Source organism: Bombyx mori, chromosome 23 (genome assembly GCF_030269925.1).
Source record: "Bombyx mori chromosome 23, ASM3026992v2".
Lineage (NCBI taxonomy): Eukaryota > Metazoa > Arthropoda > Insecta > Lepidoptera > Bombycidae > Bombyx > Bombyx mori.
This window is the reverse complement of record NC_085129.1, coordinates 11108671-11126141: the sequence shown is the minus strand read 5'-3', so window position 1 is coordinate 11126141 and position 17471 is coordinate 11108671. Positions and strand designations below refer to the sequence as shown.

The 17471-nt window shown below is 35.0% G+C and overlaps 1 protein-coding gene across 3 annotated transcripts in view; it reads right to left on the bottom strand.

The window, feature by feature from the left end:
• The window catches only part of LOC101737516 (lysine-specific demethylase 3A), a 158739-nt gene that overhangs the window by 100304 nt on the left and 40964 nt on the right, over positions 1–17471 (bottom strand). For all 3 annotated transcript variants that reach the window (XM_004932625.5, XM_038019501.2, XM_062675241.1), the window contains one exon: positions 3758–3979. In XM_004932625.5, coding sequence (XP_004932682.2) covers positions 3758–3979 — 222 coding nt within the window. The remainder of the gene's footprint in view (positions 1–3757; positions 3980–17471) is intronic.

Genomic DNA, 17471 nt, shown 5'->3' with positions numbered 1-17471 from the left:
TTTTTTCGACGTTTATATCTCCAAATTGAATTCCTGAAAGCTCATACAAACTTTCTCACGGCTTCGTAACGTAAACTTCATAGGGGCCTGTTTTATGTTGTTTTTACGAAGAAATGCTTATTTTATAGGTATATAAATTCCGGTGTGGGATTCAATGATTAACAGCGTTTGAATATTGGCTCTGAATATTTTTAATCAGTTTTACTAAATGCATCAAGTATTTACTTATAATTGAGAAAAACAGATTACCCAAAAGACAGCACTAATTTTAAAGATGTCCAATTTAATTAACAATGTTCAATGAACCCATTTGCATGTTTACATTACTTCGTTACTGTTCAACAAGTCCTAGTGCGAATTAAACAAGACAGATGTAGTTAATTAAGTCAATTTAAATAGTCCTAATAAAACAAATAATTCTAAAACTTGAGAAAACTGTCAGTAGTATTCGGTTGGGAAAACAGACAAGCCTTTCCAATCAACAAAAGCAACAATCGACCACACAGTGTATTCAATACAAGTCGTCGTTTTCCAAAAGACGAAGTTGCGCACGAACTTTCTAGAAACAAAGAGAGAACTCCCAAGAAAGTTACTTTAGAAACCCGGAAGGGGGGCGAACAGGGGGTTTTACTCAAAACTTCAACGACGGACGCCAGTTATGCGAACTTGGGCAAGTTTCCCACTCGCTAATTCGCAGTATAAATTTGTTTAACGTCTCAACTTTTTAACTGTAATTACTTAGAGAACTTCGAGATAGATTGGAGTACTCAGAAACTTTGACAGTCAGTGAAGAGTTTGATGAGTTATCTCAATAATTGTACGGTAGGCGAGCGTGCCGCACGTAACAAAACTCGAAACAAAATTGTGCAGAAGTGCTCGCAATCAAGTGTTTATTCAACTGCTCCACTCAATACGAACTTATCAAATTACATATTTCTTTACTGAAATTGATTTTCTAGTTGAATATAATCAAACGATGTGAACATTATAACAGAATTTTCTACTAAAACCAATAATAGAGATTTAAAACGTAAAAAGCATTTTAGTCAGTCAGCATTTCGCAGTTACTCAGATGGGAAAAGGAAAAAAATCATATTTTCATGTACGCATGATGTAAAATAATACAAAACATGTATCTATTATACAATAAAGTGAAACTAACTGAAATCAGCACCTAAAGTTTCTATTGAAATTTAAATTTTCCATAAAGTTGAAATACTATAACAATAAACTTTAAAGTTAATTCATTTAGTTTTTATAACAACTGTTTGTGTCTGACGCATAAAAGAAAATTTAATTAATCCACACTGGGTACATGAATTAAAAACATTTGCGTGTTTTAGTAATGTAAAACAACAAAGTTTATTTATTAAAGTTGACAGAGGGTAAACGTGGTCAGAAGTGGCATCCAAATTCTAAGTTGAACACGAGGTTGTACCGATAGGTTGGTCCATTTTGAATTAATTTAATCAGTTAAATAAACTGGGATTGCCGATATGAAGTCCTAAAATAAAATTAAGGGTTCCCTCATACCCTCAATTTTTTATCTTCATTATCATAGATAAACAAACTTTCTTTAGTTGAATAAAGATTTCTTAAAGTAGATAAGGTGCTGGTTTATTTGTGTACTCGTATTACGAAAGGAGGAAGAGGTAGACCTAAGAAGAAATGGATGAATTTCGTGAAAGGCGATATGTGTAAGAGGGGAGTGAGCGAAGAAATGGTATATGGTAGAGGAGTATGGAAGGAGAAAACATATTGCGCCGACCCGACCCGACCCGAGGTGATTGGGAGAAGGGCAGGAGAATGATGATTACGCAAGGCTTTAAAAAACCACCTCCGCCCAGACATAAAACTACAACAGTGTCGAGTTTAGTATGGTATTACATATTAGAATAGTCGTTCTCAGGCAATTTGTTATTAGAACTCGGCCTCAATTATGTGCCGAGATAACTAACCACTCCAACTGGATATCCATAAATTGACTGGGCCGTTACCCTTTTCGGTCCGTAATTAATTAAAATCGAAGACAGGTGGAAAGTTCGGAATACTTGCTCCTCGTTTGTGGACCGACACGGAATGGCTATAGGACAGGTTTCCTTGTACATCGGGTAATGAACACACATCATACCTATACCCTCGACGATAGCTACACCATGCCCTTTTAAATCGGGTACTGTTGCCGCATTGGATGCCGACGCGTTCGGTAAACGAAACCGGTTACGTCCAGAACTTCCTGCTTCGGAATTATGTTGTAGAATGTGTTTTACAGTTACGCAGTTACATGAGTTAACATTTTACAAATTCAAATTGGATTCCATTTCATTAAAACTTAAAAGGACAAGCTCTTTTTAAATTATTAATTGTTTAATAATGATAGGCAGAATTATATGTACTAGACAACGTAAGTATGTATCCAGTTTCTGTGTTTTCGGCTTTGTTTAACGGTAGCTTTCTCTATGTATCGATTAAGGACATTACAAGCTAAATGACCGATAATTGGGTTAATGCTTTCACCAGGTGTTTTGATTATCATATAGCGTCGTTTAGCTACATCGCACTGATCTAAAGTCGGAAACATAATGGAAAATCTAACGAGAAATCCAATACGTGTTGCCCTTTACGAGAGAAACTTAACAATTTAGTTTATAAGACATTAAAGGAAAACTATTTTAGAGATATGGTCGGTTCATTTGGCATTTTAATCATTTTACATTTATTGACAAAATTCAATTAACTTAACCCAAAAAGGATTATGCTTGATGATAGGTCAAGATCAAGGTTCGTCGAAAATGGTTGATGATAATTTCTTACCGAATAAGAGAGAAACAGAAAATCGTAGAATCGCTTTCTTTCTTTCACAAAAAAAAACCATAGCACAAGAACACAGAAACAGGCACCCAAATAGAACACAAAATTTAATTTCAAATGCCCCTGAAACTTCGTTAAAACCACCTTCAAGGTATGTTAGTATGAAGAGCTATTTAATTCCCTGCATAGACTATCCCACTCGTAATAGTCACCTTAGTCCTTAGTCTTCGTTGTCTACATTAAATATTATAATACTACTAGCATTTGCCTGCGACTTCGTCTGCGTGGAATAGGTCACAAATAATGCTTTATTTTAGAACAAATTTGTTTAGCATAAAAACGTTATAGTGAGCCAACCTTAACATATAGACATGCTGTCGAGGACTGTTTTTTTAGATCTTTTAAAAAGGAACAATTCTGTCATGCATTGTTTTAGCGAAACTTTAACCGTTTCTGCAGCGGACGCAGCGAAAGCTCTCAAAAGGAAAAAATAGCCCCGATTTGGAAGAACCTCTTGTGAATCCGCACGGGTAGGTACCACCACCCTGCCTATTTCTGCCGTGTAGCATTAATGCGTTTCGGTTTGAGCAGTTTGGTGGGGCAGCTGTTGTAACTAAACTTGAGACCTTAGAACTTATATCCCAAGGTGGGTGGCGTATTTACGTTGTAGATGTCTATGGGCTCCAGTAACCACATAACATCAGGTGGGCTGTGAGCTCATCCACCCATCTAAGCAATAAATAAAAAAAATATTGAAACATTCTTTATTAGGGCTCCGCTTGTATTGGTCTTAGCGTGATGTTACATAGCCTATAGCCTTCCTCGATAAATGGGCTATCTAACACTGAAATAATATTTCAAATCGGACCAGTAATTCTTGAGATTAGCGCCTTCAAACAAACAAACTCTTCAGCTTTATAATATTAGAATAGATGATTTTACTCACCCCCGTATGCTCATTGACTCCAACGATGACCGCCGTATACCACTGAGTGGCTCCTGCGGCGCGGTATACCTGAGCTCTACATCCACCCAGCACCGACGGCGTTGTGGTTAATATTCTCTGGCCGTCTTGGGAAGTCCGCCACTCTGACGCTTCAGCAGACAGAGCTGACAGAGTAACGGACTCGACACCGGACTCTGAACCGGCGAGGTGAGCGTCCCATTTCTGGAACAATATTTATTTTAATTTTAAACTAGCTTTTGCCCGCGGCTCCGTCCGCGTTGAATAGTTAGTTTGGCATAACGCTAAATTTTATCCCCACTTCATTTACGTAGAAAGTGATGATATTTTTGAATTATAGAATGTTAAGAATGTTAAGTTAATTATAGAATGTTATAAGAATGTTACATTAGTATTAAACCCCTATTTTGAAATATTCTTTCTTTCATTTGTATAGGTCTTACCGTGATGTTATATAGCTTTCCTAGGCCTAGGCCTATAGCCTTCCTCAATAAATGGGCTATCTAATACTAAAAGATTTTTTTAAATCGGACCAGTAGTTCCTGAGATTAGCGCGTTCAAACAAACAAACTCTTCAGCTTTATAATATTAGTATAGATAGTTCGCCGAACACGAGAACTTCCGTTATATAAATTTTCGTTTCGATTTCTTCTTTTGCTTTTATGCCCAATCGAGCTGAAGGCGTGACCTTATATAAAGCATTCTCCGAAACCCACACATATCACAATACCGCCATAGATATAAATACGGAGTCTCCGTTTCATCACAATCATTACTATCCTGAGTTACTGCAGTGCCTGCGTGGCAGAAATTGGCAAATAGAGCTGAGACAGTGATACGTAGAAAGTTTTTTTATTTTTTTTTTATTGCCCTTGTATGCAGTCGAGCATACGGCCCACCTGATGGTGATTGGTTACCGTCGCCCATGGACTTCAGCAATGCCAGGGGCAGAGCCAAGCTGCTGCCTACCGCTTAATACTCTCCACAAGCCTCGTTTGAAGAAGGACATGTCATAGCGCTCAGGAAACACCGTGGAGGGGAGCTTATTCCATAGCCGGATGGTACGTGGCAAAAAAGATCTCTGGAAACGCACTGTGGATGACCGCAGTGGCTCCAGGTAGTATGGATGAACTCTACTCCGGTGGCGGGCGGTGCGATGGTAAAAACGAGATGCCGGTATCGTCTCGAACAATTCCTCAGAGCACTCCCCATGGAACATACGGTACAAAATACAGAGGGAACCGAAGTCCCTCCGCAGACCCAGAGGCTCCAAACGTAGCCAAACTCCAAGAGTACCCAGAGGATACCAGCTGGTGTGAATTCTTAATGAATACATTAGTATAAAACCTCCAAAAGAAATGATCAAATAGCAAAACATATTATACAGTATATCACTTTCACGTGTAAACATAATTAAAATGGTATAATGATTTTTGTCTGAACATTAATAGGTCAAGAAAGAAAAATATCTAGAAGAACTTTCACATCCTTTGAGTAACAGAACTTATAAATATAGTGGAGTAGCTTATATTACTAAACAATTCAAATTTTGTTCTTTAATTAAACATACATATAACATGTCCATCAGTACCAAAATATATCTAAATTCCTAAATTAAATTTAAGTTCTTATTTATTTAATGCAAAGGAAAAGAATTAGAAAATCATCAAAAAAAAGATAATCGGAAATAACAGTATTATTAAAATACTACTACTTTTTATCACGATCACAAATCTATTAATTATGCAATTAAAGCAACACGTTTTACGCTATCGACCTCGGATCAAATGTATGTGAGCGTCACGGCCTACAAACACATAGAGAGACACACCACTCGCACAAGACCACAAATCAGCATTATACTTGCTCACGTACATCGTATTAAATGCAGTAATAATTCACCGCAGTTAACATAAGTATCTCGCGTATGAGAAGTTGTGCATGCACACGAATGCACTAGTATTTATGTCAATGTTACAGAGCGCACGCACACATGCAACCAGACCCACACCTGTTTCAATGTATTGCATGCACACGAGCGGCGACAGACGTATCCGGTGCGTTGAACCTGCCCCCTTCAGACCCCCTCTTCTCCCTGCAGCAGCTGTGCTATAGCCTACTATACTATACTTATAGATACAGCCTACTGTATCCGCCTGTGTGCTAACACTGTTGACTTGTTCAGGGTCACTCGCTTTGTGGACGCTTTGAATTATTTAGGCCTTATAAAATGGGTATTAACCGTTCCTAATTGAGCTTCAGATAATTACTTTTAGAGCTTTTAATAGAACAATCACTAAGCTCACGAAGCTCCAATGTAAAATAAAGCAAAATGTAGATCAAATTGAAATCTGACGGCAGAAAGAATTGGTTATAAATTGTGGAACGCAGACGCCACGTAACATAAGCGTGGGAGCCCTTTTTCACGGCCAAACAGTTTTTCGAAACTCGCAACGTTTGTAATCGTAAGCCGTAAGTTGTCAAGTCACGGTCTGATGAGCTTCGGCCGGTCGCGGTGAGTCAGCAGCGTTACGCAATCCGGCTGCAGCCATTACGAGCATTACTGTTTATTTTGCCCGTCCGCTTGCTCTATTTGGAGAGATTACGCCTTTACGCCCCATCATTAATACGCAGTCATGACCTAAAGTTGAGAACATAGATAAAATTGATCTTGTTTGACAAAGTGATGAATATTTATACATATAAAGCGTGTCATTTCGTGTAATATCTAGAGTTCCATTGAAGTATTACTCTTCGATATAACAATGAAGATTTATCGATAATCGTAAACCTTTTACGATTGATCGACATCGTAAAATGTTTAGTGGATGTTTTACAAGTGAATCATAATGATTATAACATTTTGGGATCGTTGGAACTCTAGAATGGTCTTTATTGTTCTAAAGACATTAAATAGTCAATGATAGCCTTTATTATATTTATACAAATACGGGTACCAATATCTAACAAAATAACTTTTAAGACACTAAATAAAAACCCTAAAACATTTATATACAAGTTTAACTTTATAAAAGACAGATTTACATACTAGGTTGATTGTTGTTTTCAAACATCACAAAAACTATAGTGTAACATTTTTTAATGTTTAAAAACAACATAAATCAGTAGTCGTTTCATTAAAGGCATCCCAAAACTTCGGTGCGACCACTGAAGTATATATTATTATGACTTCAATGTAATTCATATCACGGAGTAAGGTCACACTCCGTGATACGAATTTAAAGGAGGTTGTTATCATACTTTATACACCCTCTGACATTTACAGTACTAAATAGCAAATGTTACCTGTTTATGTAACAAAGTGTGGCATTTATGTCTAAAACAATCATAAGGGAAAATAAAGTCTACGGTTTTATCTCTCGTCTATTTTCGCGTAGGTTCACTCACGTGTATTACATATTCGTTCGTAAGTATTTTCGATTCAATCAATGAAATCAAATACATACTGTGAAAATGATTCTGTAACGTGAATTGTATTTTATTTAATTTCCCTTCTTACTTACGTACTTCTAACGTTACGTACGTTCTCTCTATTCAAACCCTAATTCTCACAAAATAGCATAGCACACTACAAAACAAAAACAAAGCTGTATTCAAATCACAGATTTTAAATTTATATTTAGAAAGAATAAGAACAAAGCTGCATTCAAATCAAAGATTACTCAGTGAATTAGCCTTGGTAATATGTAAGTATCGGTATTCGAAAATAGAATACATTATAAATATTTTGATGGAAATTTCCTTAAGAGCTATACAGGCGTATTATAAACCCGCACGGGTAAGTATCGCCATGTTATTTGTTTCTGCCGCCAAGCCGTAATGCTTTCCAGTTTTATGGGTAGAATAGCCAGTTTAGACTTTGACCTATGACTCAAGGTAAGCAGCGACAGTTACATCGTAATGTCCGTATTAGATAGAAATAAATAAAAGTAGAAGAAGGCGGATGAAGTTACGTAACTCATACCTACTAGTGTTTTATATAACCGTAACCAGTACACGATTGTTATATCTAAATCGAGCCAGTGCCTTGTATCAGGGAGCTATTATGTCTGGCATACATTCGCGACAGTACGGTCCTCATTTAATTTCCTGTAGACTCTGCTTTGATATGCCCACGGATTATGTACCGCCTAGATACCGAGATATTAGAATTGATTCGCATTTTGGATACATTCTCATCAATAAAATTGCTTTAAATGACTGTTATTTATTGTTTTATTAATTTTGCGGGTTACTCATAAATCAAACATTCATATTCTAATGCTAGTTTTCTTAGCTAAATGCAGCAAGTGCCGACCTAACGGTCTGCGACTCATTTCACTATAGTGAACATTCATGAGAGCATATTTTGGGATATATTTCATAAGAATTTATTCGTGTATAACTAAGTATCACTACCAAATATTACAGTAGAACATAAATAAAATACATATATAATTATAAATCACTTGATCATTGTAACACTAATAAAGAGCAAATCTCAGAAAGAAATAAAAACGAATCAAGAAAAAAACTATCATACATTAATAAGGGTCATAAATAAGTCTATTGTTTTATTGTAATGTTAGATTATTTCGAAACAAATGATAAAGTAACAAATACATGATTAATTGTATCCTATCGTAAATCCCGCTATTGAATAATAAATCTAAAACTAATAGATAAGTCAAGGGTTTTTACTATCCATGTACAAGTTTTGGGGACTAACTGTCATTACCCACATATTAATCTTCAGTTTAATAAAAAGTCAATGAACAAAGAACATAAAAGACCTTGTTTTGCAAAATCAGAATGAAATTGTTAATGAAATTCAAGCGAAATCGCGAAACAATGAAGCAGTTTTATATTTTAGAATCATTAAGTCGCAGGTATTCTTTAACAGAGAAACGACTAGCTTGCCATTTCCAGGAGTAGCTTTATTACTCGCCTGCGAACCCGAGCGGTCGTAAACGAAAGGTTTTAGGTTCGTAGACAATGCACTAAACCCTATCCATCAAGCGAGATGAAACGTCTGGCGGTATGCGTTCCTCCGTTGTGGCGGACGAGCGGGAAAATGCAAACACATACACACTGAGACCGTAAACATAAATTGCGCTTTTGTATTTACACATGTACGAAGGGGGAAGCGACGCGGAAAACAATGATATTCGTGAGTAAATTCCGATGCAAATTGCTGAAGGGATAGCTAAAATTTATACGAAATATATAAAAAAAAACTCTTCATAACTAAGTTTACGTTGTCATTCTAAGATTGTGACATTTTTTACATCTTTGCTCGTGGTCAATTGTAAATATGTCTACGTTTGTAATTTTGTTACATATGTATGTGTGTTTTGAAATTCATTTTGGAACAGATCTTCTTTTCCTCTTCCTTCCAATTTCGTATCTAAATATATTTTTTATCTAATTGTCTCTATATTTGCAGATATCATCTGTCTGCTGACGACGTGTGTTCTGCTTGTGTTGCAGATTCTTTAGCTTACGATACGCCTTGTGTTCATTATATCTATCACTATATCAGTAGATTCTCTTGACCCAATCATAGCCCAATGTATCGGACCCATCACCATTTTCGGCGCTTCAGCTGATATAATGCGGTCCTGTCAGAAAATTTGTCGTCTTTACATACATAATATGTACATTTCTAAATATGAACCATTGAACAAATGAGTAAGGAAGTTCGATACCTTTAGGTTAGAAAAAAAAACTGACGAAACATGATTTGCGAAAAGTTACCAAACAACAGTTTCAGATACATATATGCATTTATAAGAGAACGACATCGAATTTTCTATTTTCTTACACCGGGGTTGAAAAATTTAGATTAGTGTCAGCATCAATAAGTATTTGAAAAATTAAGGACAACTTGCAGCAAATTCGCTTTTAAACTGTGTTCGAATTAATCGAATTTATTAACTAAATTATTTTAAATCGAATTAGGTTTTAAATTATTTAGCCATTTGCTAAAAGCGGGTTCGTCTAAAACAAGTCAAACTCAATTTAAGCATAAAATAGACAACAAATTTAAAGACGATGAAATTTCGTGATTTCGTGGAAGCTGCTCTAAATAAGTCACAAGCAACACTAATTATATGAAAGTGGGTGGTAGGTAATCTGTGCTATAAAAAAACACGGTGAAATTCCCTAAAATGTAAGTGGTTACTGTTAAAATATCAAATGAAAAGATGTTATATTTATTTCAAAGATGAAATCTTTAATATAAGTTGATGCGTCACTGTCCAGCCGGACTATTTCCCTGAATTTGCCATAGCTGAGTATAACAACTATAAACATTCGCCCACGTGATTTAATGAGTCAGTAAACAAATTACCATTCCTAATTAAACTAATACAATGCTAAAATATGAGTTAGAAACCTAACTAGTTTACATAAAGTCCTTCAAGAATCAAGGTCCGAGAAACATAACAAATAAGCAATTTCGTACATAATAACGTCCTTCGTAAAACAGGGAGAATGATCAAAGCAACATTGTCTCGTGTCTAACACAAGCCTGTATCAATGCCACGTCGCCCCGTTCTCCCCTGCACCCTTTCAGGGTGGGGGTTCGGGGGCAAACGAGGCGAACCGGACAGTGGAGTAAGCTAACTGAAACCAACTTTCCTCGTTTAAATTTTGCGGTAACTTTGTGAAGTCGCGCTGCGTGCAAGCTAGTTGAAAAACTTAACTTTTCACATCAACTTCTTAATTGCGTCTTTCATTTAAATTACTTTATAACGAATTCGTGGTTTTTTTTTATATACATATTCCCGAATCACACATTTCATTCAAACAAAACACTGAAACGATTCATGTTTTTCCAATTATTTAATGATTTGAATTCTCCAAAAAGTGACAAAAAAATATTCGTGAAATGAGTGCCTTTTTGTACTCTAATTGTTCAACGGTAAGCGTCTGTGGCCTAATACGTAAAACCCCCGACTGATGTAGAAAAACCCTGTGGTTTTTTTTCGGTAGAAAAACCACACACCAATGTTCACGAACAATTTCAACGATATAGTAATAACGACTTGTAATAAAACAGAACAATTATATAAAACAGTTAAGCATAATTTTCTCTTCTGTTTGTAACTCGATTTTCTTTGAATTGTTGCTTGGCAGCTTTAGTGCTCAACAAACAAATCTGGAAACATTAAATTATTCTTCCAAAATGTAATTTACATAATACGAAATTTAATTGAAATCTTGAAGTTCCAGTGATGAATGGTCGGATTTACTTATTGCCAGAATTAACATTTATATTTTGTGATTAATGTGTTCTGATTACATACCGGTAGCCAGTCACATAGGTGTCTATTTTTACGATGAAGCCTTCAAACGTTCTGGTTTAAATTACAGAGTAATTGTTATGCTATTACTACCGTACAGTACTCGTAGGGTATTGCTTATGGAGGGCATCAATCATTATTACACGCACAAGAGAAGTTTTAATTTTAATTTATTGCCACAGTAAGAAAACGAGCGTATCGCCCACCTGATGTTGTGTGGTCATCATCGCTCATAGACATAAGGAATGCCAGGGTTACAGCCAAGCCCCTGCCTACCGCTGAAAACTTTCCTTGACTATCGCTTAAGGAAGTATTTATCATAATGCTGGAGAGGATTGTTCATTCCAAAACTTGATTGTAGATGGCAAAAAATCTTGGAAAACAGTCAATCTCAAACAATTGCTGAAAGTACTCTTCATGGAACATCAGTACAAAACACAGACAAGCAAGTCCCTCTGTAGATTTAGGGTCTAGAACGCTCTGTGAGAACGTTATTATCGACAGTTCAAACAGCCTTCTTCTGTATGATTTCAAATGAAAGTATCTAGTATCACTACAATAGAAAAAAATTAACAAATTTATGAAATTATGTCCTTTCAATTTGTTGTCCCTAAACTCCGGTAACTAGTCAACCAAAGGTAGATCGTAAGCTCTTCTATCCACAAAAAAAACATTTAACACCTATATCAACAATAATTATATTATTTTTTCCTCACAAATACGTTATTACTTTTGGAAAATTGATGTCGCAGTTTCGTCCAATTTAAATATCAAATATATTAATAAAGATATTTTTCGATATACAATAACGTATAATAGAACGGCTTTCGATTACAAGGATAAATGAACGAACTTCTCCCGTTGTTATGACAACGAATAGTTACGTAACACGTTCGCTATCCTATCACTAATAAAACTAAGCAACTTTATCACATGAAAACAAAAAAGTATTACTTTTTATTGTACTGCCTGATCTAAATATAAAGGCAGCAATATGAGACAAATAATCTGACAAGATAAGCTATCTCAGATCATATTATTGTGATAGCCTTTTAGCATTTGTGACTGAACTCGACTATATAGTATTGTTTGTGTTCGTGGTATTCTTTCTGGTTCTTGAGCGCATTACGAACCCGCGCGAGAAGCTACCACTTTACTGGCTATTTCTGTCGCAAAGCAGTAATCACGTGTTCCAGCCCTTAAACTCGATCGTAGTTGGGCCTTACAATTAAATTAGATCCTATATCTCGAGGTGAGTGATGGGATTGACGTTGTGATGTCTATGAACTTCGGTAACTACTTAATACTAGGTGGGCCGTGAACTCGCCCACCCGTCTAGAGTAACAACAAAAAAGAAAACTTTTAGCATGACGGCGATTCCTCATTTCAAAAGTTAGATTACTGTTCATATTTATACACTACTAGCTGTACTCACCCGCTTCGCTGGGCATTTAAAATTAAAATTATTATTTATTGTCATTATTATTAGGGAGTCCAACACTCATATAAATATTAGCCTATCCATTAAGTACATGTATTTTCTACATGGATACCAAGTTTCAAGTCAATCGGATGCATAGTTCAGTAGTTATAATGGAACATCCGTAAAAACCATTGTAGATTTATATATTACTAGCTGTACCCGTCCGCTTCGCTGGGCATTTAAAATTTACATTATTATTTCTCACCCCCATAAAGATTCTCATCATTAACGCCCCCGCAACTGGTATAGGGAGTCCAACACTCATATAAATATTAGCCTATCCATTAAGTACATGTATTTTCTACATGGATACCAAGTTTCAAGTCAATTGGATGCATGGTTCAGTAGTTATAACGGAACATCCGTAAAAAACACTGTAGATTTATATATTAGTATAGATTAGTATAGATTTACTTTTTACACAGCCCAATCCGTACTTAATAATTCAGACTGACGTTAATACATTTCAAGACATTTATTTAGATAATAATTTACCTTTCAGACATAATTAAACAGCATAAATTATTTAAAACAAGTGTTCGTATTCTTTTAATAAACGAAAGTTGAAATAATGAAAAGCAAAGTTGAGAACTTGCTTTTTGAACTGATATAAAGCAAGTCGTCAAAGGGAGAGAAAAAATAGGTGGAGCTGACTGGAACACGGCTGGCTGGCGATGAAAGGAAATTTAACGTTAATGAACATCCCTCCTCGTAATAACATTTCGTTCAGACTACTGAAGCGCTTGTACATAGTCTTACATAGAGAATATTAAATTACTCTTAGTAGAAGACTTACGTAATAAACTTTCCACTCAAATAACTTCAAGCTTTAATAACAAAACAAAATGTGTGTTTATTTGTGTATATACTTCGTTTCGTCGGAACATTAGACGATGAAAATATGAAGTATAAATAACTCTCGTATAAAAGTACCCTAAAGTGTAGTACTATAAATATACAGTGTTTTCTCTTTGCGAAATAAAAAGTGATCAATCATATTATATTATCGTGAACACGATATTGTGGAGTTTATCATGAATTATTGAAGAATGAGAATTCAGAGAACTCAGCTATTATGCTGAAAATAGTTTTTCAATGATTCAATTATGTGGAAAAACTGCCTACGCACATTTTCGTGTGATAGAAATTCACAACAAAACATTCAATTTACGTCGAAGCCAAATATAGAAATGTACAATATAATTCTGTATAATAAAAAAGATTGATTTCAGTCATGAAATCGAACGTGTCAATTATTAAAATCATAACGACAGCCAATAGTTATACAGCTGTTTTATTAAATTCTTAATATTGTTAATACAATCACAATAACCAGGTAGAACAAACGAAAAGATCGGATACCGAATAGTGGCCGGATATCCGCTGCATCACCATAAATGTACCTATATAATAAAGGGGAGGTGCGGGTCGCGTGTAAGGGTGTGGGTGAAAATCAATAAAACGGGCGCGGCGGCTGGCATCAAAACATACCCTCACCTCCCGGCTCCCGTCTCCCGGGGAAACCCTCCCCGTGTTTGGCAGACACCGTCCTTGATCTCCCCACTTTGCCCGGGCGCGCAAGTTTGGATAAACACTCTGAACGTCTCAGTTGAAATTGGGTCGCTTGTGCGTTTTGCTTTTTAACATACCGGGGCCCTTTTATCTTTTTAGGTCTTTGATGTTTTCACTAAATAAGTATCTAAATGGGAGAACAATACTGTTTGTATATTCCACTTTAACACTTAAAATGTTTCGTTTCAGAAGTTCTCTTTGTTCTTTCTTGTCTTTAGTACAGAAGTAGAAGTAATAGTGTTCTGTGCTTCAGTAATAGCTGGGTTCATTCATTTTGGGTGGTGTTTTTATTTCCCCCTACGTAATCGTTTATTGCCTAAAAGGCTATTTCGACCGCGGACCGGTAACTGTTGTATCAAAATTTGCAAATTAGTATTATCAATGAAACAACGAAATTGGCAAAAAAAAAACTTTGAATTAAAGATGCATGAGAATTCACAGATGCTTTCGAAGGGGTGGAAATTTTCCACATGAACATATTCCATGTACTTATCGGAAAATTCCTCTGAACTTGAACTTCATTCTTACACCCACAGCTCTTTGATATTTGTGTTCAAGGAAATTTCAATAAGGAAATATATATATTTATATTTAATCGTTTTGTATTTATGTACATCTATGTAAATTTATTTTATACTATACTTGTTTTTTTTGTCAAGAATAAACATGTTGGAAATATTAAAAGGTTATTCAAACTTCTCTATTAATAACTGCTAGTAAAGAAAATCAGCCTTTGATTTTATTAGTACTGAGTAGATTTAGGTTATCAGTAATGTCGGCTGATTATATACATACATTACGATGTTCATTTATGATTAATTACTATTGATAAAGCCAGTTTGGCTTAGCTAAATAACATATATTTAACCTCTTCAGGGACGAATTTTTAAAGTAAAAAAAAAACAAAAATTTAATTTATTCTCTATGTGCGATTTATTTATTTCATATTGAAAACAATTCAATAACTACAAAAATTAACAAATATAGTGACTATTTATTAAAAAGAATATGTCCATTTATAAGTGGCCATTCAGTGTGAGAAAATAATTAAATAATAAAAAAAAACTACTATGTGCCCATGTCCCTGAAGAGGTTAATACAGTTTGATAATTCAGTACTGGATGCCTACTAAAAACCATACTATCTAAGAAATATTTCATATTTACCTAAAAAAACTGAAAGCCTAACGAGATATACAAAAAATATAACCGTCTTAATTTACCGCCATTTTTGGTTTGAACTCTGTTCTATGCAGGTCTGCCGTCTTATTATAATTAGTTACTTCGTTCAGAAATTACACCAAGACATTGAACTGATTTTGATAAACGAGATCAGATAGATTTATTAGGGAAAAAACAAATTTGTTTCTTTTGTTTACCATTTTTGTTGCCAATATAAAAAATCAAAGCCAAGCGCCAACAAAAGCGTATTTAGCACGTGCTCCGAATAGAGGTTTATTGAGGAATTAAGCCTCAATGTAGACGGTATCTTACGTTATCTATAAACCGGGGTATAATCTCTTAAAGCTTGTCTAATAATTGAAATGAGTTTTGCAGCCGCTTCAAAAAAGGTCATAAGGGGTCATTTGACGATGCCACTGAGATCGTTTGAGTGTTTTTTAATCAACAAAACGAAATCTGAGATCAATAAGAGAAATCATTAAAGTGGACTAGTTTAAAACTTTATATGTTAGTCTCAAAATTAAATTCACAAACATTTTGTTATAATTTTTAATACCGCAATATAACCCAATACAAAATACCACTATAAAACTAAGATGAGATAAATATTCAGATGATTAAAAAAAACATTTTTGGTTTACAATATGAAACGTGTTTACGGTCTCGACCTGATAAGATAATCTATCATTAGAAATCTATCTGGAGTCAGAGAATATCGATAAAAAATAAATAAATTTAATGTATTGAATGTATTAATAAATTGTGTTAAATAACGACATTCGATTTCCTGCAACGGTTACTATAAATTGTTGAAAAATGGGAAAGGTCAAAGTTAGTATCAGACGCAAGCTTGTTTTTTTTTCTATTGCTTAAATGGGTGGACGAGCTCACAGCCCACCTGGTGTTAAGTGGTTACTGGAGCCCATATACATCTACAACGTAAATGCGCCACCCACCTGGAGATATAAGTTCTAAGGTCTCAGTATAGTTACAACAGCTGCCCCACCCTTCAAACCGAAACGCGTTACTGCTTCACGGCGGAAATAGGCAGGGCGGTGATACCTACCCGTGCGGACTCACAAGAGGTCCTACCACCAGTAATAAAAGTGTAGGAAACCTTTGCTAAGTAAACTGTGGTTAGTGAGTGATCACCGTTGCTTATGAATGCGAGAAATGCCTGGGGCACAGCAAATCCTCTGCCTACCTCTACCACTGCCTCTGAGGGCAGTTCAAGAAAAAAAGAATTTTGAATCTGTTTAAAAAATAGCACTACATTTTCTCTGCAAAACATAGCATTTGTTGTTTTGTTATAAAAGACTTAAATATGTTAAAAACAAATGATATGATATGTTTCCGTTAAATCTGATATTTTATTTAATATCTCATACATATCACTTCACTTCACATGAATTATATTATTGCATTTCAGAACACAATAATTTTATTAAGCCTCGTGTGATTTTAATAATCTAAGAATATATTATACGAATTATAGATTCAGTATTTCATAAATGAACAACTGGGCGTTCTTAAATAAATGTAAAAAATATGATTTTTGTCACATCATTCTTATTATTAATGTTGATTAAAACACTTTATTTTTATTGATCGTGAGGTTACCACGGAAGGTCACAAGGTGAGGAAGATGTTAAGGATATGTTTACATAATCCGAATAGAGCTCAATTGTATTTAAAAATTAATCAGTACGACATTAAATATTGCACGCTCTTTCATTGTAATTAGTTTACAGAATAATAAAATATAATTAAATTACATACAATACATCCAATACAAATGTAGTTAAATTATATTACGTCAAGTTCTATATCTACGCTCAATCGCCTCGTTGATCTAGCGGTCAGCGATCCTGACCCAATGTACTTCAGGAGTTGGGTTCGATTCTAATTCCGTTAGTCACTTTTTACTTACTGCATAAATTATTGAACAACCTACCAATAAGTTATGCACTGTACCTAAAGCATGCAATAGTCTGGATTTTTAAAATACATATATCAATTTGATTGTTTGCAATCGTCTTTTTCAAACGCATTATTACAATTCAAAGGTAGAATAAGCGTGAGAATATCAGATAAACACTCCTTGCATATCGGCATGATAACAGTAACCTTGGACGTTCAAAGCAATACATGTT